Below are 23,639 nucleotides of genomic sequence, written 5' to 3'. Positions count from 1 at the left end.
ATGTTTCCAAAGCAGTGGACAAGGGATAATCAGTCAGACTTACCCACATTTAATCTGCCTGTGACTTCCCCGTTTGAATTGCGAGCATTCACGGTCACATTGTGAGTAGATTGGAGAAGCAGTGATGAGTCCTGAAATATGGAGAAAGAAAAAAAGTATGTTGGACAGAACACTTAGAATTGTGAAAAATTGTCAAAATTTAGTCTGCTGGTTGGTATCATCTCAGTCACTGAAAGGTCTCTGCAGCTACAAAACTATCCACAGATCTCATCAAATAATGTGGGCAGATATTTCTGATTACTACAACTATATCAGATTTAAAGTAAGAAAAATAATTAAAGGGATTACATCAGGTGAACAAAATCTCTGTTACTGGACCAATAAGCAGGGCTGCTAACATTTCATCTTTTGGAAAAAATGCTCTAGTACTAGATTTACTACCTTCCAGTACATAACTGAGACTCCTAGAAGACAGCCATTTAACTGAGTGTGAGCACTCCACTTTGAGAATTAGCTTGGTGAGAAACATGCATGTGCATTCTGCTTCCTCAATAGTCCATGCAGTCTCTAGGCTGTGGCCTTATTCTGGCACCTGGCACTGACTGCAGGCAAGGAAGCTGCCACAGTGAGTGATGGAGAGAGTGGCAGGCTGACTAGATCAATGCTGACTTTAAGAGGTGATTCTCAGGGTAATCATAGTGGCCACTGTCTTTATTTGACATTAAGTATTGGAAAATTATCTGGGGACACAAAATAGTATCACACTCATTTGGATCAGCAAACTATGAATACCCTGGTAGACTTCAAGAAAAGAGGAGTAAGTTTTCTGCAGTACAGATGTTTTCATACTAAAGCATACTTTGTGTCTAAAGGACAAGAACTCAGTAAGTGATAGAAGTGCCTACGCAGATCTCAGTTGCCAAAGTATCAGGGAATACATGGTATGAAGAGGATATCAGCCAGCTGCCTGCTTGAGACATCAGTGGAGACACCCATTCCTAAACAAGTTTCTAACCACTGGAATATTGTTAACAGATCAGCCTCTTTCACAGCTATGGCTTCTAGCTATTTTTCTGGACTGACCAGACAGTATCTTGAAGGGCTAAACCCTGAAAATAACCCCAAGGCATGTTCTCATCTCATTTTAATGCTTAGAGCATGAGACAACCTGAGAGTTTCAAACAAGTTTTAAATGATGAATTTTACTACAAACACTTATTTTGTAACAGAACCACAAACCCAATTAAAAAGTATTAAAATAGAAGCAACACAAAATCTGGACTCAAACTTACACATTTTTTTAAAGAAAACAAACGGTATCTTACAAGTAGGTAGAAAGGTTCTCTCAAAAGAAGTCATTAAGTGAGCAAAATAAACTAATCTCACTTTTAAAATTATATCAGGAAAACATGAAAGCTCACAGAATTAACACAAATAATGAAAAGTCTTAGGAAAAAAAGTAATCCATGTGTTAGAATGAACATTGATGGTAATAAGTTAGTATGAAGTGGAAAAGGAAGGTCAACAAAAATTGGAGATTGGGTAAATATAGTACATTTAAGCAAATCTGCTAAATGACCCACAAATCTGGGCATCTTTATTGATGCCACAGTTATTTGATTGCCACTGGTTGATGAAAAAAAAAAATTGATTTGTGATACTAAATGAAAGTGTGAATAAACTGTACTCTAGCCTTGCTGCTGCCACATATGTGCTTTTGACTAATTCAAATCTAGTAACATATTTAAAAATGCTTGTCTTTTATCTCCCCATGAAGATGCTTTAGCAAAGGTGCAATGGTCTTGCCCACAGCTCTGCGTTGGACTCATAATGAAGGCATAAACTTGTAATAGGTTCCAGAGACAATGCACAGCAAGTAGATTTTCTTCTACATATTTTCTTAGCACTTTGGAGACCCTATTAGGTGAGAAAACCTGTTAGGAGACTGCAAGGAGAAAACTATTAAGGCCAGGGAGAAAGCTGCTTGGGAAGCTGAGCGGGGCTCGGTTCTCCAAGATAAACTTAGAAAAAGAAAGCTTAACAAATAAGTAACATTATGAGAATAAATACATAAATGGCAACTCAGGAGACCAAGCTGCAGGCAATTAAGCCTTTAGAGAGTTCAAATATTTAAAAAAGCAAGGATACAAACAAAAAACAGATGAATTGTCAGTAGGCAGAGAGAAGCAGTAGCCTGAAGGCTCTAATTAATGCATGCTACTAATGACCATGATGGGTCATTGGACAGCTAAGTTTATATTAGATGCTGCCACACCTCTTTTTCCTATATTGTACTAAATGTATTAAGAGCTGAAAAGAATATTAAGAGAGCACAAATGGTAGCTTAACACTGCATAACGATCTTTGGGACTAGAGGGAGTTCTTAAACATTAGCTGTGCTGGTCTTAAAAAGTTACATATCTTATTGGATAAACAACCTCAAGGGAAATTCACCAAAGCCCATAAATAGTTTTCTCACTGCCTGTGAGGCAGAAAAGAATACAACATAAGAAGCTAAATGGAAATAGAGATATAGTAATGGAATTTCACTGTCTTAATTAAGAGCTGTTCCTGGAACTGGAAATACTTGTTGCAAAAAGAGAGAAAAAGAAAAGCTCAATATAAGTAAAATATGCTGCCATTGCTTAAATTTTAGTAATCAAGCATGTTAACAACCTCATCCTGATAAATTTATGTACATTTTCTCTTGGTATAGCAGTATAAACAATAACTTTTTTCCTAGGTTCAGAAAAAACTCATGTCTGGCTATTTCTTCCCATGAAAGAGCAATATTTGGCTTTTACTGTCACTGAATTCAATGAAATGTCCCATTGGTTGATGATAATTTTTACAAAATATAAAACTTTATTTTGTGAGACATTGGACTATGGACAATAGTTCAGAAAAATACTTCTTTTATTGGCCACAAGCAGACATTTCTCTAGAAAAAAAACACTGGAAAAAGTTTCAGAGTCCCCCTGGATAAAATCCAGATCAGATTCTTGCTTCTTTTTTCTAAACCCACAACTTCCATACATTTCCCATTCTCGGTGACATTTTAAAGTTAATCATTTTGATAAATATTTGACCACGTATGGTATTCCTTTTTTACCTCACTAGTAATAGCAACAAACTTTTCTGTCTAGGTAAACTAGATTAAATACTAGGTCTTTCAATTTAGACTTGTAAATTTTATGTACATAAATATATAAACATGCCAGACATTTCATGGCATTGTCCTTGAAGTGAAAAAACCTGTATGTTTTAGAGAAATCAAAACTTTCCATTGGAATCCACTAATTTTAGAGATGATAAAACTATTGTATAATGGATGAATAAACAAATAGTTTCCTAGGGAAGCCTATATTAAAAAATAATCTCAGTAAAAATAATGAAAAACCTTTCTACACACTCCTCAAGTTTTAGCATGACTTACATAAGATAACAATTATAATTCCTGTTTGAGCTGCTTATCACATGCCTGAGAGATAAATTTTAATTCTGACAAAGCTTCATAACACTGACCTTGTAAAGTGTGCAGAATATGTGTGTATACAGACATACATGTGTGTGTGTGTATATATCTATATTTTAATGACAGGAAAAATGGAAAGTTCAATTATTCAGAAGTGCATTCATTCTGTTTAGCATTACTGCAAGATCACCCACTCACCACTCTTGAATGGATTTCTTTGGCATAAAGAGGGAACAGGAATTCAGATTCCCCTTCCAGTCGAAGGCCTTCCTTCGTAACACGCAGGTGTCCCATTCCAGTCTGAGGAGAAGATGTGAGAATTATGCAAAATTTACTATTTTACTGTATCTATTTTGTGTTCTTTTCATGAATTAAACACTTTCAGAGCTGCCTGCCTCCAGTCTACTGATAAATCTACAAATAGGAATGCATTTAAAACTTTGAGAATTCCTTATTTCTTTCCAGGAGTAATTTTTTGAGAGAAATTGCAGGTTTCATGAAGTTATTAAACTTGGTGTTTGTTTTTTTTTTATGGTGGGGGGGAGGGTGTGGAGTAGAAATACAGTTTTATAGTCATTAAATGAAAAAGAAGTGCATTTGTATTGGCTGTGCTAAAACAGATTTTGTGCTTGCCTTCTAAAAATGTAATGAACAATAAACTTTTACATATGAGTACTCACATAAAAACCTTCCATTAACATCTCAGGGTTCATTCTATCAATAATGTAAGCCTACAAAACAGGCAAAGAGGGATTTTTATTTGCTTTCATTTTCAGCAATTACTTCTTTTTAATTAAGTTTTAATTCATTGGTTTAGATTTTTTCTCCTTAGGTCAAGGCTCTATATCTCATTATCATGTACCTTTTTCTCTATCACCTGCTTCTCAGTTTTCTCATCCTTTCTTCATCATTCCCTCTTGACTTCAGCCCAGTTCTTTCCAGCTGATAACTCCTTTCATTCTTTTCACTTCCTTTCATCATTATCATAGAATTGATAATGTGAAAAATGAGTGAGGAACTACTTCAGTAAGTACATCTGAGGGTTTGCAGGCTTCAGTTGCAAGGTATTGCAAAGGTATTTAGCTAATTTGTAAAGGATTCACCCCTTTCCCTGACATAAAGAGTGACAGAAAACTTGCCCCAAAAAAATGCAAAAAAAACCAAGCAAAAAAAGCAGCCTTCCAGCTTGGCCACATGATAATATTTCAAGATAACTGCTGCAAACTACAAGAAGCAGATGGAATGGCTAAATAAAAAACAATAAACCCAGTAAAGTATTTCCACTCCAAAGAGTTTTTAAGTATTCTCAAATAAGCAGAAGAGATACAAAACAGGCCACCAATTATACATCAATAAATTGTTCATCTAATGAATTATGCTTGCCACTGATAAAAGTTATAATTGAAGAGATGGTGATTGTTTTCAAATATATGTTCTGACTAATCAGATTATACATGTATATATGTAATGCTAAGTAACATATCAAACCAGCCTTCCATGAGAAATCAGAGCTATTTTTCTAGCAGGCCCAAAATGAGACAGAGAAACAAGTTTTGCTTAAATTCCATAAGGTGGGAAATGTTCATCCACTCCACTGGAGAGTACAACCATGACCCTTTCTCAGATAGATTTGCTTCAGGAAAGAGGCTTTTAAACAGCTATTTATGGAACCTGTTTTTCAGGGTCAAATATTTTACTGTTTTACAATATATAATGTAGTGACTTCTCAGTCAAGAGAACAGATATGGTTTCCAAATACTAGACCAGGAAAAAGCTTCTAAAAAGTACCCAGTATATACTGATACATCCCATAAGGCAAAACTGAAATAATTACTAAGATGAGCTTTTATAATGACAATTCATAGCCAGCACTGACTGATTTAGAAATATGTTTTTCTAGTGAAGACTACAGACAATTTTCTCTTTTTCTCTAACCTGCAACACTACAACATTATCAAGACACACAGGTTTTAAGAAAAACACTTTTGAAAAGCCTGATGTGAAATATCAGGATAGTCTAAAGAAATACCACCAAGTATCTTCTCTTTTATTAACCAAATTTAGGGTCTGATTATTGGATTAAGCTCATACCTTTTCCCATCAGGTGAAAGTAGTTTATATTAGCTATCAGGTTTAAACAGAGATTGCATATTTTTATGGAATATAAAGAAATAAATAAATAGTATATTATAGATTAAGTACAAAAAAAATGACATTGACAAATCTGAAATTTAAGAAGGCAGAGGAAGAAGTAGAAATTAATTCTTGCTCTGAAGCAGACTGGGGAAAAAACTCCTGGGTGGTAATCTCTGTCCTGCCTTTGTCAGGAAGAAATTTTTAGTAGAGAGAAAAAAAAAATTTATGTGGAAAAAAGTAAGCAATTTACTCAGCACACTCTTTCTAAAGGATTCAGGTTTCCTAGCAATGATTATTGTGAAAATGCTATATAGACAAAGAAATGTCTTTGACATAAAGAATGTCATAGCACAAAACTCAGAACTTTTATTGAAAAGTTCCTATTTTTTCAGTAAATCCAGTCATATCCCTCAGGATTACTTTGTCTAAGTATGTCCTCCAATACACCATATTTTCTTCATAAGATATTTAATTTAAGCATTGACACAAAGCTCACATTCTCACATATTTGCCTAACAGTCTCATTTTCCATTCTCATTGACCACTTGAGAAGTGCAAACCCAGGGAAATTTAGATTTGGGTTATGTGCACAAAGGACTATCTGTGAAGACTAACAAACTTTGTAACTTGCATGCAATCATACAAACAATAAAAATGTGGATTTTATATAATGATCCTTACTTCTGTTACCCTCGTGACTGCAAACAATGATTGTGATCTTAGTACCACAATATTTGAGCATCTTAAGATTGTAAAAGTACTGAGTTATGCAGTACAGTGAGACAGGGGAATTCTATTATGCCCCTTTTAAAACTGGCAAATTGAAGTACATGGAATATAAAAGAGAGGGATTTAGAATAAACAACCACCCCCATGCACTAAGATCCAATGCTAAGTTCCATGAAAAGGCATAATAGTTACACATAATGTTCTCTCTACAACCATTGTTTCTTACATTACCAATTGCTGTTTACTGAGTATTGCAGCTTCCTCAGTGATGAACAAACTTGATGCTTTCTGTTTCAAGGATTTAATTCTGTTCCTATTCAAATAACTGAATAAAAATATTTCTACTGAATTGAGAAAAGGAACTTGATACCAGTTAGATGTGGACTTTGATGCAGTTGTACAACAAGCTATTGCTTAGGATGGGGAAACAAAAGTGCTTCATTAAACACTGGAGATGTCTGGATTCTGGTTATCCTGATGCTGGTGACTGTCACTGGTTGAGTTTGCTGGCCCTGAGCTGTAACACACAGTTGTACATACAGATGTAGCTGAGACTCACATTTTGTAATTACTCAAAGCCCTCAGCAAGGCAGGGAGGCAGATGTACAGGATGTAGGGAAGGATGAAATGGCATCTCTGTAGACAGCAAGCAGGTTTTATTGCCACAAGGAGTTGACTAGCATGGAAACTGCTGGCAGCTGCCAAACTCTTATGTACCAAAGATGCAACTTAGCATTAGTGTTCACAAAGGTGTGACTAGTTTTCATTTCAGAACTGCTTGACTTACTCTAACTGCAGCAACAGGATGCCTTCAACTACAGCAGAAGCATTCTTTCATAATTTGAAAAATGCTCCCAAGCAGGTAAGTGCTTGAAGAAACGGAGACAAAGCCTTCTAACAAAAAAATTCAATCTGTGAATCCTCATAAAAGCTCATTAAAAGATTCCTTGATTGAGAAGTCCTAGTCTAAAAGACATTTGACATCTAGCTTTTCAATGAATTATCTACATAGGGATACTCCAAACCAGCTGAAATGAGCAGCCACCACTGCAGAATCCTAAGGTAAGATGCATTGTGTTGTGGAACATCTGAATGGGAGGACTGTCTTGGATGTGTTATCATTCTTAGACTCTAAACACAGACTCCAGACCACTAGGGGTAGAAAACAGGCAGGTGCTGCTCTAGGGCTCTTGCACTCACAGTGAATTGCTCTCTGGTAGCTGAGCCTCATGCTGCCTATGGCATATGGAAGCTAAAGAGCATCAGTTGATTTATTTGGGATTTACCTCCCAGGAATATGGCAATGCAGGTCTGCTGCTGCAGGCATGCAGCCCTCAGAAATAAGCATGAGGCATGGGCAATAATCATTCAGTTTAAGAATGAGTATTTCTAGTCACCTAAATTCAATCAATAACTATAGCTTTATTTTCCTACCAACACTGAAATTGATACACACTGGCTCAATATATCTGGTCAATCATATGTCACACCATATCACATCACATCATCACTGTTTCTGCACCTTCTCAGCATTAGACACAAATGCAGTCCTCAGACCCCTTTGAAAAAGAGAAATTGAACTTCTGCTCTGTGTATCAGCTAATAGTTGCAAGGGAAGATGTGTATTTTCTCCTTTTGGAGAGATCAAAGACTAGAAAAACAGGCTGACTCATGTGTTAGCATGGTTACAGCAAAAAAATTTTCGAAGTTGATTCCAGCATAAGTTTTAACACACATTCAATTCAAATCAAGTAGCTTCCATCTCCGGAGTTAAAAGCATGTTTGATTTGCAGTATTTGCTCCCTGGATATTCAACTTTTCCATATATTAAAAAGTCCACACATGCTGCAGTGGCTGAATGAAACCAGTAATGATATTAACTTCAGAGTGAAAAGGATGCAGCATTTCCACTCCTTTTCTTTCTTGTAGGATCCTTACATCCTCCTTCTAGGCCAGATCAGAGAAAGACCTTGGCAAGTTCAGACCAAGACATCACTTGTGCCCCAAAGCTAGTTCAATTAATGGCTTTATAGATCCAGTGCACTGCAGCACTTCTTGCAGCAATTACTATTAGAGAACTTGCTTTGCAAACAAGAGTGTACTGTTTCATTGAGATAATAGGACTGTGGGTAGAGATTGTTAAAGAGCAATCAGCAAAACAGGATTGGTAATGAATCTGATGAAACTCTCTGTTTGACTTACAATATCAATTCTGGAGCTAAGTACGTGCTTGGTATGATAACATTACTGAAGCCTCATCTCATTTTCAGTTGCAAGGACTCTATTTGCTGGGCTCAGGCAGAGGTTATCTGACTCATCTGCTTAGATGACAGTGGAGTCATCTCAGCCAAAGACATTGGTCAAATCAGAGCCCTTGGCAACAGCAAGCACTCCTGGTATAGAAGTTAGTCACACCTGGCTTAGGGCTGGATACAAACCAAAACAGCATTTGCACACAAGACTGAAAATTGGGTAGATATTATTTTGAGATTTAGAAAAGTAGATGGCCACTTTGACTTCAACAGATTTGTAAGAAAACAGCTATGAATTACACAAATTATCAAACCACTGATTATTTTTATAACATTTCTTTCATAAAACAGGTTTCATATTTAAAATGCATACTTTCAAGATATTTTCAGTTTCTCTTCTTTGTCCTGATATACAGAGTAACAAACTTCCTTACTTAAAGAATTAATTAAAACAGGTGTTACTCAGGAGGAAAGAATATCTTCTCAAAAGAGAGTCAGTTTTAGCTTCATTTCCTTGTTCAGCGAAGAACCAACTTTGGTTCTGTACTGCACAGATATTAAAAAATGCCATTACATCTGGCATTACAACTCCTGTGTTAGAAAAACAGACTGAAGAAATAGACTGCTACTCTCACTGCTACATGTATTTCTTCAGGAACTAGGTTTTTCTAAGTTGGGTAATTAATTTTGTTATATTAACATAATTATTGTCATTATGCAACTTAGCTGAAGGAATGGAATTAAATATTTTCCTTTGATTTTTAAAGGTTGTCAAAAGGGTTTTCCTAAATCCAGTTCTTAAATTCGCACTCTAATCTCACTGTACTCTGAATTTTTATAATTCTTTATTAATATTATAGATTATTACAACAGTCCACTTAAAACAAATGTTCTCCACACCCTTTTACATACATGTGATTTAATTAATAATATAATTCAGAATAATCAAATGCCTAAAGAAAATATATTTAAATGAAAATATGTATCACTACTGAAAAGTTCTTCTTTGGCAACAGTTTTGTGCAGTAAGTATCTCAATATCTTTCCATTCAATTATTACTCTTTGCATAAAATATTTAAATATTTGCCTGACAGAGACAATGGGAATGACTGCAGCCTGAATGGAAGCAAATTGTATTTGTATATAATTGTATATAATAGCAAAGTTGCAAAATACTGCTATTTTGGATTATTCACAATAGAAACTATGCAATATTCATGTTCTGACATGAAAAATTGGATGAGAATTTGAAAATTCAATAATTTATTGAATTTGAGTATTAAGGCAATGCAGTATTCTCAAAATGGCAACTAATTTCATGGAGCACCCACTGTTAATCACAAAATGCATGGAAAGGTACAACTTCACTAATGGATGTCTTTAGTGAAGGAGAACTTGCTGTAAGTGTTCTTTACTGTACATTTTCATTGCTGTCTGCTCTGGTTTTAGCTGTTTCAAATGACTGAGCAACTCCAATTTAATAAAGCATGCTATTACACAGTCTATTAAGTTTCACTGTCAAAAAGTGTTAACTGATTTTCTGTTAAAATTTTCCTTTCTTAATTCATTACATTCCAAGTTTCATGTCTTCATCTTCATCTTCAGTGCCTGAGTTTATAAAGTGCTTAAATAGTTGTTTACACAACTATTTTATTACAAAATTAGTTTTTAAATTTCAAAATACATATTGTATTTATAGATTTAGAATAGAACCATTATTAGCCAGCTAATATGCATATACAGCACAATTATATATAGTTTGCTTTCCAACATATCTTATTAAATGAACTACCAAGAAATTACTATTGCCTTACAGAAAACTTTGAAAAAAGTAAAACAAAGTTCCTAATACTTTGTCTATAATAATTTTTAATGAGAACCCCAGAAGTTTAGAAAGGTGCTGTATCTGTGATAGTTTCCAGGAATGGCTACATGGGAAGAGTACTCCCTTGTTAAAAGAAGACCAAAAGAAGAAAACACCTGTCTAATATCTAATATCTAGAAAACTCTGTATGTTTTTGTACAACTGTGACAATTTCCCTGTTTATCCCACTGCCAGAAATTTATGTGAATAACGGAGAAAGTAAAAACCCACAATCTATCCCAAATGTGCAGAAACCCTCCTGTTTCTCATTGCCTTTGTCTCCATGTCCAGCTGAGGTGCAGGCACAAGAGCAGGCTAAACATTTTTCCTGTTCTTAGGAAGAATCACACTTAGGATATGCATTGTTGGACTGGACATTGGACACTGCCCTCCACAGACCAAGATATTCCCTGTCATGATCAGGTGACCTGGGTGTTATTCTGAGGCTTACTATTAGGACTTGACTTTCTTCTTGTTAGACTCAAACCCAAGTAAGGTTTGATATGGATGGCAGGAGAAGTTGAGATATGAATTATGTTTGACTAACAGTACACCTAAAACTATAATGACCTGTCTACTTCTCTTATGCTGTGCTTAAAGTTTTTGTCAGAGGAAACTCCACACTGAAGAAAGGCAACTAGTTATCCAGGTGAACACTGTAGCTGCATTACTATCTGTCCTTATCAAAATGAAATACAGTACAATTTCCCTTCTCATTCCAGGAGATCATGATAGCTGGGGCATTCACTAAAATCTATGGAAAACATGGGTTTCTCCATCAGAAGCCAAAAAAATTTAGAAATTATCCTTGGCATACAGCTGTTCCTAGTGTTATGATAATCTGGCAGAACCTAAATAATACAATAACTGAATTAATGAGGGGTTTCTGAAAATGATTTTCTAGAGAATCAGGAATGGTAATCACCTGATCAGGTGCATTTTTCACACCTGAGTTGTAGCATGACAGTCCTGGACTAGAGCTAGTGTGACCTCCAGCCTGAGTCTTGGAAGTATTGAATGGTACCCCCCAACTGGTGTCATCTGCTAGTTTAGTGAGCAAGCATTCTGTCACCTCCTCCAAGCCATTGATTAAGTTTTTGAAAAGGACAAGACCAGGACAAGTCAACTGCAATGCTTATTTCTGCCCTCCATGCAGACCACAACACATTAGCATCTACCTTCTGAGCCAGACTACCCAGGCAGTTTACTTTTTATACTTACCTGCATGCCCACTCCTCATGGCTGTAATATCCTAATTTACAGGTACAGGAATATTGTGGGAGAGAGTCAGAAGCCTTGCTGAAGTCAAGGTAAATGATATTTTATGTCCTCCCATCATCTATAATTCCAGACATCTTATCATAAAACGGCAATCAGACTGGTCAGGCATCATTCACCCTTGGTAAATAAACCCATGGCCTCCTTTTTTTAAAGACAAGTGCAACACTTGCATTCCCCCTGTCATCAAGGATTTCCCCAGTCCCTAAAGCCTTTCAAACATTGCAGAGGGTGACTCTGCAAGAGAATCAGTTCTCTCTGCACCAATGCATGCACACCATCTTCTTGCCATTTGCTCTTTGTAGTTCCTAACTCAAATTGAGCTTTGACATTCCTGACACATCTCCTGGTCCAGACATTGTTCCAAAATTTCTTCTTTGTAGCCTTTATCTGCTTCAACTCTTCTATATTGCTTTTTCATTGAAGCTCCATCACAACTACCCTGACCAGCTAAGCCAGGATATTTATCTTCCTGAGTATCAGGACTGATCATTCCTACATTTGGAGGACACAGTCCTTAAACTTGATCAAGCTTTTCTGGGTAACTTCACCCTTCAGATCTGGCTCCCATTGGATCCTGTGAGTAGCAGATCCAGCTCTGTGCCACTTTAATTGTCCCTTCCAGAAGCTGCTGCTGACACCTTCTAGAAATCTTCACTGCTTCCACCCTGCCACAGTTGTTTTCCAGCACATATCAGAGACATCAAATTTTCCCTCTTTCAGACCTACTGGACCTTTCAGAATTGCCCAAAGGACTTCTGACATCCTTGCAGCCCTAAAACCCTTAAGATTCTTAGTTTTCTAAACTCTTAAAACTAGCAGTCCTCTTTAGTGCTCAGAAAGCCTCATTATGTTAAAAAGAGAATCTGAAATTTGCATTATATGCCAAATGTGGTATGTTGTCCAGGGAAAAAAATCCAACCAAACTAATTTTCGTGCAAAAATAATGCTAGTTTTTAAATTACTCTATTTCACCTTGTTCACCAAGCTCATGGCATGATTATTTGAATGCCTTCTCTGAAACAGCTGAATATAATGAATTCATAGGTTTCTTTGCTCATTCCCACAAAAATACTTGAGACCCTGTCCCTCTGAACTCCAAGAGAGAAAGGAAAAAAAAAAAGAGACACAGCTGATATTAATTAATGAATTAATGTGCACAATTTGGAGATGCCCATGTGTGTTTTAATTGGGGCAGCATGAGAAAAGGGATATATTCTCTTTTCAGGTTTTTCTCTTTCAATATAGATGAAATGAAATGAAATGAAATGAAATGAAATGAAATGAAATGAAATGAAATAATGAAATAAAATTAAACAATGAAATTCTGTTCAATTCAGTAATCTACATTTGATACCGAAGGCCTCTCTAACAATAGAGCTTAGAAAAGTTTCTTTCACCATTCCAAATTCTTACAAGGAGATCAACATCCATTCATCTTGCAGCATATCTACGTCTGGTTCATGCTCTCCTTTATCAGCTCAGCTTCCTTGCTAGCACTTATCACACTGTCTGGTTTTATGGGGGTTAAGGCAGGACAGGTGTGCATGGATTAATTCAATGCCAGAGCTTCTTCAAGCTCTGTTCATAATTTAGCTATTATTTTAATCTGAAACTCTGAATAGAGGTAGCATGTGATTTTTGTATTCTGCAAGTTATTACTTAATGAAAGAGTCAAGGATGCTTTATAGAAAAAGAGGATGCTTTTTATCCAACAAAAGAAACTTTCAAGTCTAAATAATCAGTTTGTCATCTCTGAGTGAGCTCATGAAAGAGCTGTGCTACAGAACCATGTCAATCAATCACTAAACCACCAATGCCTATATTACTGCAAAACTGTTTTCCTAAGAAATTATATATTGTAGTCTCTCTTCTACTATAAAAATAAATTTTAAAATGCTTGCAACATTTTTTTCTAAATATGTTTAGCAACCTTAGTAAGAATACAGCTTGTTTCTTGTATTATTTTACAGAGAAAAAAACCTGTTAATATCTTATTAGCTATCAATACTTCAATATTGTTGAGTGATATTTTTAAGAGCAATCTTAATTAATTCTTTTAGTTTTTAAATGTATTTTAAAATGTTTTTTTAAGTATTAGCTAAAATACAATATCTATTGTGGTTATTCAACATAATAAGTCATATAATCTTTACCCAATATACCTAGAATACAATTAATAAATGTGTTATCATAGTCGACATATTAATGTTCACTAAACAACTGATGATTGCATAGGATAATATGTCACAATTACTTTTAAACTCTTCCCAGTCATGGGAATGTTTAATTGGGTAAATGTGATATATATGAAGCAACTCATTTCCTAAACAGCAAATACTTGTCAACCTTGGAACTCATGAATCATAAAAATCTAATTCTGACACTGCATTGATACCTCTCTTTTCAAACAGTAACAAAATACTTGGAGGTATAAATGCTTCATGTTTTATGATAGTATTAATAATTTCTTATGATTGTTAGTGCTTCACAATTGGTGTTTCCTTACACACAGGAAAGAACTGTGATGCTTCAGTTATACTTCCAGACTTTGAACATACACTCAACATCTTTCTTAGACTCAGTGGCTAGCAGGGCTTCTCTGTGATTCTCTGGGTAATATCTCTGGTATCCTCAGAGTTACTTCTTGAGAGATGCAGGCTATTAAAACAACACTCAGTAAAAAAAGTTCTCTGTTCTTAATGACACCACATGTACTTTTGCTGAGGATTGTGACATCCATGTGCACTTTGCACAAATGTATTTACAGCTGATATTTTTTTTGAATTTCAGTATTTCCCTAAAATTATCCCAAAATGAAAATATTACAGGTAAGTCACTATCCAATTGAGTGTGTCAGGCACACAGATTCTTTAACATAGAATTAGGAATTCACAGCCCAGCCTGTGAAAGGATGTAAACCTGCACTGCTAGAGCAGTTACTCCACTGCCCTTGTTGCAAAAGCAGAAGGACACTGTCCCTCAGCAGATCAAGGTACTTGGTGTCTTCCACACAGGAACTACAAGGAGATAGGCATCCTGTAAGTAGACTTTCTAATGTTATCTTTTTTAGTTCTCACTGATATCAGACAAGAAATACCAGGCTCATATGTAGAAATCAAATCAACATAAAATAATTTGTGGAACTCCTTTAAAAATAGAACTCTGAGCCACACAGAAAACAATTATATATTTTTCATGCTCTTTGTGATTTATGACATGCAGGCACTATTTTCCATGTGAGCTGCATAAGAGAAAGATTATATGTGATCTGAGATGTTTTGCACTGTAATCTGTATGACAGTAACAGTGCTGCAAAGAATTCATGTAGGGGAAGACCTTTCACATGAACTCAAGCACAAAAATCAGTATTAGCAAGTAGGACATACCATCTTTTTAGTGAGTATAGAAATATTTATATTAAGATAAAGAGTTCTTCACTTAGTGACAGAGGCGAAATAACAATAGATAACAGAAACTTTCTTCAGCAGTCAGGGCAGAGCTTTAGAAATTTATTATTATTGTTTTTCTTGCAACAAGGCTATTCAAATCATCTGTGTATCACAACTGCATGTTAGGAGCAAATTAGCTTCAATATTCACTGATGCATTTTACTGCATTCTGACTAAAGTCGTATCTTGCAGACTTCTGACACTTACCCTTTAATCTACTACATGCAAAATTACATTATAAATATTAAAATATATATGACAATGGAAGGTTATTAAATTTACTTCTGAATTATATAGCTGCTTAACTTCAAGCATGAAGTAGTGATAACTACCTCTGAGCTGTAATTAATTGGGCAAATAAATTGTTAAATTCTAGCTGCTGACAAATAGGAGAAAGAAGCTAAAAACCCACAGTAACTGTCAGCAATATTTTAACTAAGGAATTCCATATGAGATAAAACTACAGCAAACACATCTATAAAATATCAACTAAGTAGAGATTATGAGACAATGGTAAAATACATTCTCATAGAATGGTTAGAATTCACTGCAATTTAAAGCATCAACAATCTCAGTATTTCAAAAACTATTACTAATACAGAAATTACATATGAGGAAGTACATTCAAAGAGATTTTTCTAACATACTTTCAGCCAAAGTACAAATCACAGTTGAGAAGAAAGAAAAAAGAACCATCCATTACCTAGAGAGAAGCTGGTGTACATACAAAATAAGTGAAGTGCTGAGGCAGGGAAGAGAAGACAAGAATGGAAAACTAAGAGGATACTTACTGGAGAAAACCACATCACTTTAAGAATCCAAATTGTCAAAGAAAAATTCACAACTAGGATGATAAGCAGGAGGAGAACAAACAGGTAGAGACAACGCTTTCTCCAGCCATAAATTCCAATTTTGTAGATATATTCATTCTTCGGCCTTTCTAGGCTCGTGCCTGGTGTCGTTGTCGTGTATTGTTCACGTACCATCTGCTATGTAGAGGAAAAAAAAGAAAGGGAACTGCTTAGTTGCCTAATTTAAGTGACAATATTTATATAAAACTCCAAGGAAAATATGAAGATATAACTGTAAGAGCTAGGAACCAGAAACTCTTATAAAGTTTTACCTGGAAAGCATTTTCATCATGCCCTGTTCAACTTACATCTTAGTTTTTTATACATGCAAAGTGACCTTTTAATATATGAACTGCATTAACTGCTGTTTTCAGGAGGCTTAAATTTATTTCAGCCTATAAAGAATGGCAAAACTTTCCTCCTGTTTGTCATAATATTCTAATTCATCATAAAATATTTCATGGGACCATATCATAATCTACAGCTCACAAGTGTGTATCCATTGGAATGCCAATATATATATTAGGCTTCAGAATAAGTATGTAAAGAAATGAAATTATTCTTTATGATGTAAAGGAAATAATAATTTCTCAATTCCCCAGATATTCATATTTAAAGATATATCAATATTAAAAACATTGCCTAATGGGTTTAAACAACCCAATTTATACCATAAAGTATAAAGTTTATACTATAGTTCTTAAAGAAGCATTGTTTGAATTTAAAAGAATCTTACAATATTGCACTTCCTTAAAAGATGAGAATATTCACTAATTTCCACTTTTACAGCACAGAAATCACCAACAATTCAAATCACTCATTAAAGCTTGCAATTTTGGCCAAAATAATAAAAACTCAGCAGCTGAAGCTGCTTATCAAGAACAACAGTGGGCAATATCTGTCTTATAAACACTGAGATAAAGCAAAAAAACGCAATTATGGATGTCAAAAACAAAACAGGTGTTGTAAATTCAAGCCATTTCCATGAGCCAGATATGTCCACAGGCATCTTATATGGAAAAATGGATCCAGTTTCCTATAATATAATGCTCCCAAATGAGAGTGTCCTCAGAAAGGTTTCACACAAGGTCTACTCTCAATTCTGAATTTCCTCCTTTCACAATGCCCTGCTCACACAGCTTTCAAAACACGATCAAGTGACATCTCTGCCTCTGTTCAAGTTTCCTGCAGAGCCATCCTGTGTCTGTAACACACTTGTGGCTCTCAGTTCTAACCCTCATCTTTAGAAAGATGTCATCTTTTGTTCCTGTAGCTTCCTAGCAAGACAGAGAAAGCCATATCATTTACAACTGAACAGAAGCCCATGCATTAGTTCCTTGTATATATGCAGTACTCATTTCTGCACTTCCACAAAAAGAAAATAATTCTTATTTATATTCAAAAATTAGACCAAATAATTGGCAGTTCATAATGTAACTTTGTTTACAGATATGATGGTATAATATTATAATTTTTTTCCCTGCTATCAGTCTTAGTTGCTCTTACACTATGTATACAAATATTTTCATTGCTGAAAATAGTATAACAATTTATTACTGAGGAATTAATAGACACTGAAATAACTTGGCTTATTATTAGGGAAAATTATTAACAAGATTTACAAGACGTTACTTAATATTCACCACATGAACTGTGCTTGTTTAAAAATATCAGATTATGTATTTTAATTCTGTGCATTACTCAAGCACATAGTACTGATTACAGAATGCTGTTTAAATATAAGTTGATACTAGTTTTTTCAGTTTTCTACCTAATTATTGTATAGTAAACCATGTTACTCACATAGAGGTTTCCCCTTATCTAAAATCTCTGTTACTGTGTGCTGCCATGAGATATTGGGACATTTATACATACAACGGGTTCCATAAGATGCTTAGACAAACCTTTACCCTTCCACACAGATTTCTTCTCCAGACATAACTTACAGAACAGGATGCAGTAATTCTCATCTGCTAACAACCAGAGACAAACTTTCAGAAATAAGCTGTGCCATTCTTGCCCATGAGCAGTACAGCTACATCCTGGCCCTGGTCAGGACATGGTTAATATCTGCAGTAGCCAGGAGGGGCATGGACAGGACTCTGAGGTTATCCTACAACCTCAGGGGATGCAGGGGGTGGTGGGGGAGAGGAGATCCCTTCTGGTCCTGCTGGACACAGGTGAGCAGTCAGGGTGTTGCCAGTTTCTGTGTGCTGAGCACTCACACGAGAATCTGCCTGCAGCTATTCCACACCCCCTTCACAAGGCAGACTGCTCTGCCTGCTCCTTGTGTTGCTGTTCCTACACCTGCAAGGTAAATGCTGCAGTACAGACCATTTGCCACACAGTTAATTAATTGTCACATCTTCATGTTCTTATGCAGCCTCATTACAGTGGTCTCTGAGGCTGGAATTCATCTCACAACGTTAGATACGAACAATTTAGCCTTGAATATCTGAGCCAGTCAAGCTGGACTCCCTTTATGGTTAATGGAGATAGGTCTCCCTGCTGGGAATTATTTATCTGACTTCTGTTAGATGTGAACTTTAGACATCCAATGAACTGCTTACTTTCCCTCCATCAAAAGATAGAGAGCCTGGGATGACTTTCTCATACGTGTATGCCTATATGTTGTAGACATTTTAATTAGAATGATTTCCAAAAGCATGTAATTTAACAACAAGACAGGATTTTTCTGATTCCTGTTCTTCTCTCTTCTATTTTTCCCCTGTTGTAAAATGTTTATTTTGTGAGTTGAGGGTTTTATACATAATGTATTATGTACTGCTGTTTAATGAGGTGAGGTCAAAATCCATTATGCATTTCAGCAAAAAGCCTGTGAGTTTTGTGATTGTTTTCAGCCCTGCAGAAATTCCACAGGGACATCTCCCAGCACAGCATTGTTCCCTGCATGAATTATTTTTTCCTGACAGAAAACAGTTCTGTTGTTTCTGAGCATTATTAATACTGCCAAAAATTGCTTTGGTCATAGTAAATAGGCAGTGCTGGCCTAGACAACCGAATGCTTTGATAAGGATTAAGATTTTCTCCCTAATATAATATTTCATGATTTTTAAGAGAATTAGTGTCCTACTATTACAGCGGAAATCCTTTCAGAACTGATACTGTTGGACTGTTTCTTTTGGGAGAATCAACTTCCCATATTACTTACTTTTATGTTCTCAAGCTGAAATCACATAGGAAAATAATCTCAGACTTGTCTGGAGGAGTCAGAGAGAAATCTTTTTATAAGTCTAGGATGTTTTAGGAAGGTGGGCTGAAAGGAAAGCCTTAGATAGGCAGACCTCATAGCTGTGAAATGTTGTCAAGACTGCCAAGATTGAAGATAGACTCATAGAAGAACAACAGGTATTTAGTACTATGATGAGAAATGTGATTTGTAGGTGGAATGACCATGAAATTGGTTGTGTAGGAGCACTCTAAACAGGCATCAAGAAGGAATTGGTGACTTGGACACTTGGATGTACACAAGTTAGTTGTATTAGGAGAAGCAAAAAACTTGCAATGCACGATGACTTCAGCAAATGTTATCTTTGTATTATTCTACAAGGAAGCAGCAGACAGTGACTAACAGTAAGAAATACTGGCAACCTACAGTGCAGATAAAATGGGAATTGAGTTTCAGAATGTAAATTCTTACATCTTTTAAATGGGCCATGAAAATGTCTTATTTGCATCAGGTCAGCAGTACCATAATAAACAAGCTACTACAAATAAACTACTTAATTGGAAGTGAAATTTCTTGGTCTTCCTATTCAAGAGCCAACACAATCAGCACATTCCTTATGGAATTTTGGAGATTTGTCCATAATTCACAGGATTGAGCTCTATCATGATAGTTTTTTATTTAGAAGTATTTTCTAATTGTCATAATCTATTTTACTGGAATCCATTTAAATCAAATTACTTCTTGCCTCTTTGCTGATTTAAACCAGATATTGAGTGCTAATTAGCTGCCAAAAGATTTCTCACAGATTTTAAATGATAGATCAAACATATGAACAACCAGTAACACTGCAGATTTTTGACCTTGTGAGATTTCCCATGTGTTCAGACATTGCATGTGTTGCATGTCAGGCACAAAATTCATGCCTGTAGTAACATATATGAGCTGTTCATGAAAGACCTGCATGTTCTTCACACTTACAATTGTCCTCTAAAAATACATAACCATGACAGAACATTTCCCTAGCTCTAGTGCACAGTTTCTATGCAAGACTTAGAAACTGGTCTGTCATTTGAGTGACTGAGGCCCAGGAGATTTTTATATTAATATTGATTAATGAAAGACATTGAAAAACTGTCTACCACTAATGTTACTATTTGACTGAGGTTAGTTTGGGCATCAAGTTCAAAAAGCTATTCTGACATCTCTTAAATATTGACTTAAGACACCCATATTTTTAGCCTGCTTTGGAAAGCAAGCCTGAGTAAAAGCATGTTATTCTTACTATTTTCAGGAATGACTTATCTCTAGGAAATACTGAACATGGAATACTCATTCAATCAAAATAAGTAATCTCAGTGTATTTCAACTGTAAAAATATGTTTTCACTATTTTTGTTAATAAATGGCTACTATTTTCATGTAAATAAAATTCCCCTTTATACACAGTTCAGAACTGCTACTCAAGTATTTTGTCATGCTGTCATAAAGCAACTGATAATAACATACAATTAGAAACATAATTTAAATACAGAACTACTTAGTTGGTTAATACTAATAACCAGCTGTAATTTCAATAATAATTATGTAATTATCAGCATTTCATATTTTCAGCAAAGAGACAAAAAGCTTAGCATTCAATAAAACCTTTTCAAATCAGAGTTCAGAAGAATTGGTGGGGTTTCACAATGAAATTTACATCACTAGTGCTTGTACTACGCATGTTCTTCTTCATGAACAGACATCAGTGCATCTATTCTTCCCTCTTGTTCTGGTTTTGGCCAGGACAAGGTTGATTTTTTGCAGCAGCTGGAAGGAGATGCTGAAGGGGTGTGTCCAGAACCCTGATGTTTTTCTATAGCCCAGCAGGCCATTGCCAGGGGTGAGGGAGAAGGGACTGGCTTCTGAGGAAAAGGGCATTCCTTTCAGTGGAAGAAAACTTGTTTGGGAAGAACTGATTGGTATTTTTTTATTGTTGCAGGCTTTCTGTGCAAGTCATTTCTTTGTGCTATACCTTCTCTTGTTAATATTGTTGCTGTTACTGTTTCCTTATCTCATTGCTGCTTTCAGCAAACTGTTCTTATCTCAACCCATGATCCTTGCCTTTTGTGCTTCCAGTTGAAGGGGAGGGGAAGCAAGTGGCAGCATGGTTTTAATAGGAATACTGAACTGGAGAACATCAGCCCTAAATCACAACATCTCTTTACAAGAACTATATTCATTCACAAGCAAGAAAATTCACAGTATGTGTGAGCATGAAAGAGGTGACAGTGCTAAACCAAACCAGTACAGTGAAAAGACCATTTCAACCTCAACTAAATTCTTGCACCATTGTATACAAACTGTAAACTGAAATTAAACAACCTGTCAACTGAGGCAAGTGAGAACTACTTTTATGATCTGCATTCAGTATCTTCATGGAATATTGTGTTCATTTTTTGTGTATGTTGTATTGGGCTAGATGGGTATTATTATAGTGGGAACATCAGAAGCACACCAATAATTCACACTTTAGTGCATTCAGGCACGCACACTTTTGTCTTTGTGAACACAGAAGCAGTCCAATGATTAACCAACAGGAAAGAGGTGCCATTGTAGTATTTTCCTGAAAGATGAAAGACAGTTGAGACAATCCTGCTGTTCAGAGAAAATTATGAGAAACCTTTGGAATCCACATGGAAAAGCTTTCAGAAAAGCAGAAAGGCAGGGAAAAATCAGACTCTCATGATTAGGTGAAAATTTTATAATTACTTTCAGCCCTTCCATCATATTGTATTTAATCTTGCCCAACCTTGCTTTATGGAAATTTTTGTATTACAGAGCATATTACAGTTTGAAATGTAAACTAGTGCCATCAGTTGAAAACAGCTGGATCCCTGCAGTGTGATTTGTGGAAATCAGTAGAAGACATTTATATGGCCTTGTTAACTGTTTGCATACCCTGCAGTGCACATTGGCATAACAACTATGACATGGTCACAATTAACAGCTTTGCACATTTTAAGTAGAGCTGAAAGGCAGTCTGACAGCACAATATTATACAAATATGAATTACATAATTACTAATATTACATAAACATATGCCAAACTGCAATTAGAACATATTATTAATATAATATGCTATATAAAATATTCTTTGTCTAATATCTACTCCTGAATTTCATTGACAGTAAATTGTTTTTAAACCTTGTTTTCTATTTTTCAATTTGATTTGTTTTCCTCCTTTAAAAATTCCAGAAAAAAAAAATAAAATCACCTTACTCCCCCCAGAACTAAAAGAACACATAAAAATATTATACTTTTTTGTAAATTATTTTAATTTTTTATGTACTTTATGATCATTTGAAGAAGTAGCTAATTTGTGGTATGAAAAATTTTCCAACTTTTATGTAAAATGCCGGAAACTCTTTTAATTAAAAAAAAAGAAGCGAACCTTGTTCCTTTGAAATTCAACTACTATTACAGCTCAGTTACAATGATTATCATAATATGAAAGGAAAATTAAAATCTCACAATTTTTTAAATTACTTTTCTTGGTTTTTCAACATATATGTTATGACCAAGACATGTATGTCAACATATATGTCTTGGTAGACAAACAAAATCACAAAGAACTTAGAATAACTGATGCAGAAATGATTTAATGATGATTCAGGTGAGGCTACTGTTCAAACCCTGGGGAGCTGTTATTATTATTACCAGTTTTAGAAATAATCCTTTAAGAGGAGAGAAAAGAGTTGTCCTTACAGCCATTGCTTTCATCAAACAATTAAAGACTGAGGCCCATTAATGGTGTGCAGATCATTTAAGTCTTTCCTTATTTACTGTTCTTTGTATAATGAACTTTCATTGTTTCAGTGTGCAAAACACTGTCTTGTCCTTTTGAATGTCATTCAGTGCTTTTCAACGGTGTTTATTACCACAAAGACATTTTAAAATCAAACCTACAACAGGTAACTAAATCTCCACTCACTAGTACAGTTTTTATTCTCCAACCCCTTTGAGAAGAAGATATCTCATGGCCTTGAGTAGAGGATAAAAATGCAATATGAACAATTTGCTTTAATGAACCTAATTGTGAAATAAATATTACCCTCTAAAGTTCAATACACTTTCCTCTCATATAGCTGCTCTTCAACATGATTTATTTTTTCCTTGAAGAACTGCAAGCACACCAGATACATCATGCGCTGTCATGAATATCAGAACAGAAATCGTTGTAGTCTTCTGGCTGTGAGGTTTCTCTCTCTGAAGCACAAGTCAGAGTAGATTCATGGCCCTAGATTCCTCTTTTTCTTTAATTGTACATTTAAGAAAGTGTTTATAACTAAGTTAGGTATGAAATTTAAATGCCTGGGTTTGTATGTTTTTTAAAAACAACTAGCATGAGATCTTTATCACTTGTCTTGAGAGGG

At 35.3% G+C, this 23,639-nt stretch overlaps 1 protein-coding gene across 4 annotated transcripts in view; it reads right to left on the bottom strand.

Annotated features, from left to right (window-relative positions):
* The window catches only part of SGCG (sarcoglycan gamma), a 104,002-nt gene that overhangs the window by 35,943 nt on the left and 44,420 nt on the right, over positions 1–23,639 (bottom strand). For 2 of the 4 annotated variants that reach the window (XM_056482015.1, XM_056482007.1), the window contains 3 exons: positions 15,979–16,176; positions 3,674–3,775; positions 44–131 (listed from right to left, as the gene is read on the bottom strand). In XM_056482015.1, coding sequence (XP_056337990.1) covers positions 44–131; positions 3,674–3,775; positions 15,979–16,173 — 385 coding nt within the window. In that variant the 5' untranslated portion in view covers positions 16,174–16,176. The remainder of the gene's footprint in view (positions 1–43; positions 132–3,673; positions 3,776–15,978; positions 16,177–23,639) is intronic. The other 2 variants (XM_056482023.1, XM_056482033.1) reach the window with 1 other exon arrangement.

The sequence above is a fragment of the Oenanthe melanoleuca genome, chromosome 1 (assembly GCF_029582105.1).
Source record: "Oenanthe melanoleuca isolate GR-GAL-2019-014 chromosome 1, OMel1.0, whole genome shotgun sequence".
NCBI lineage: Eukaryota > Metazoa > Chordata > Aves > Passeriformes > Muscicapidae > Oenanthe > Oenanthe melanoleuca.
This window is presented reverse-complemented; position numbering and strand designations above follow the sequence as displayed.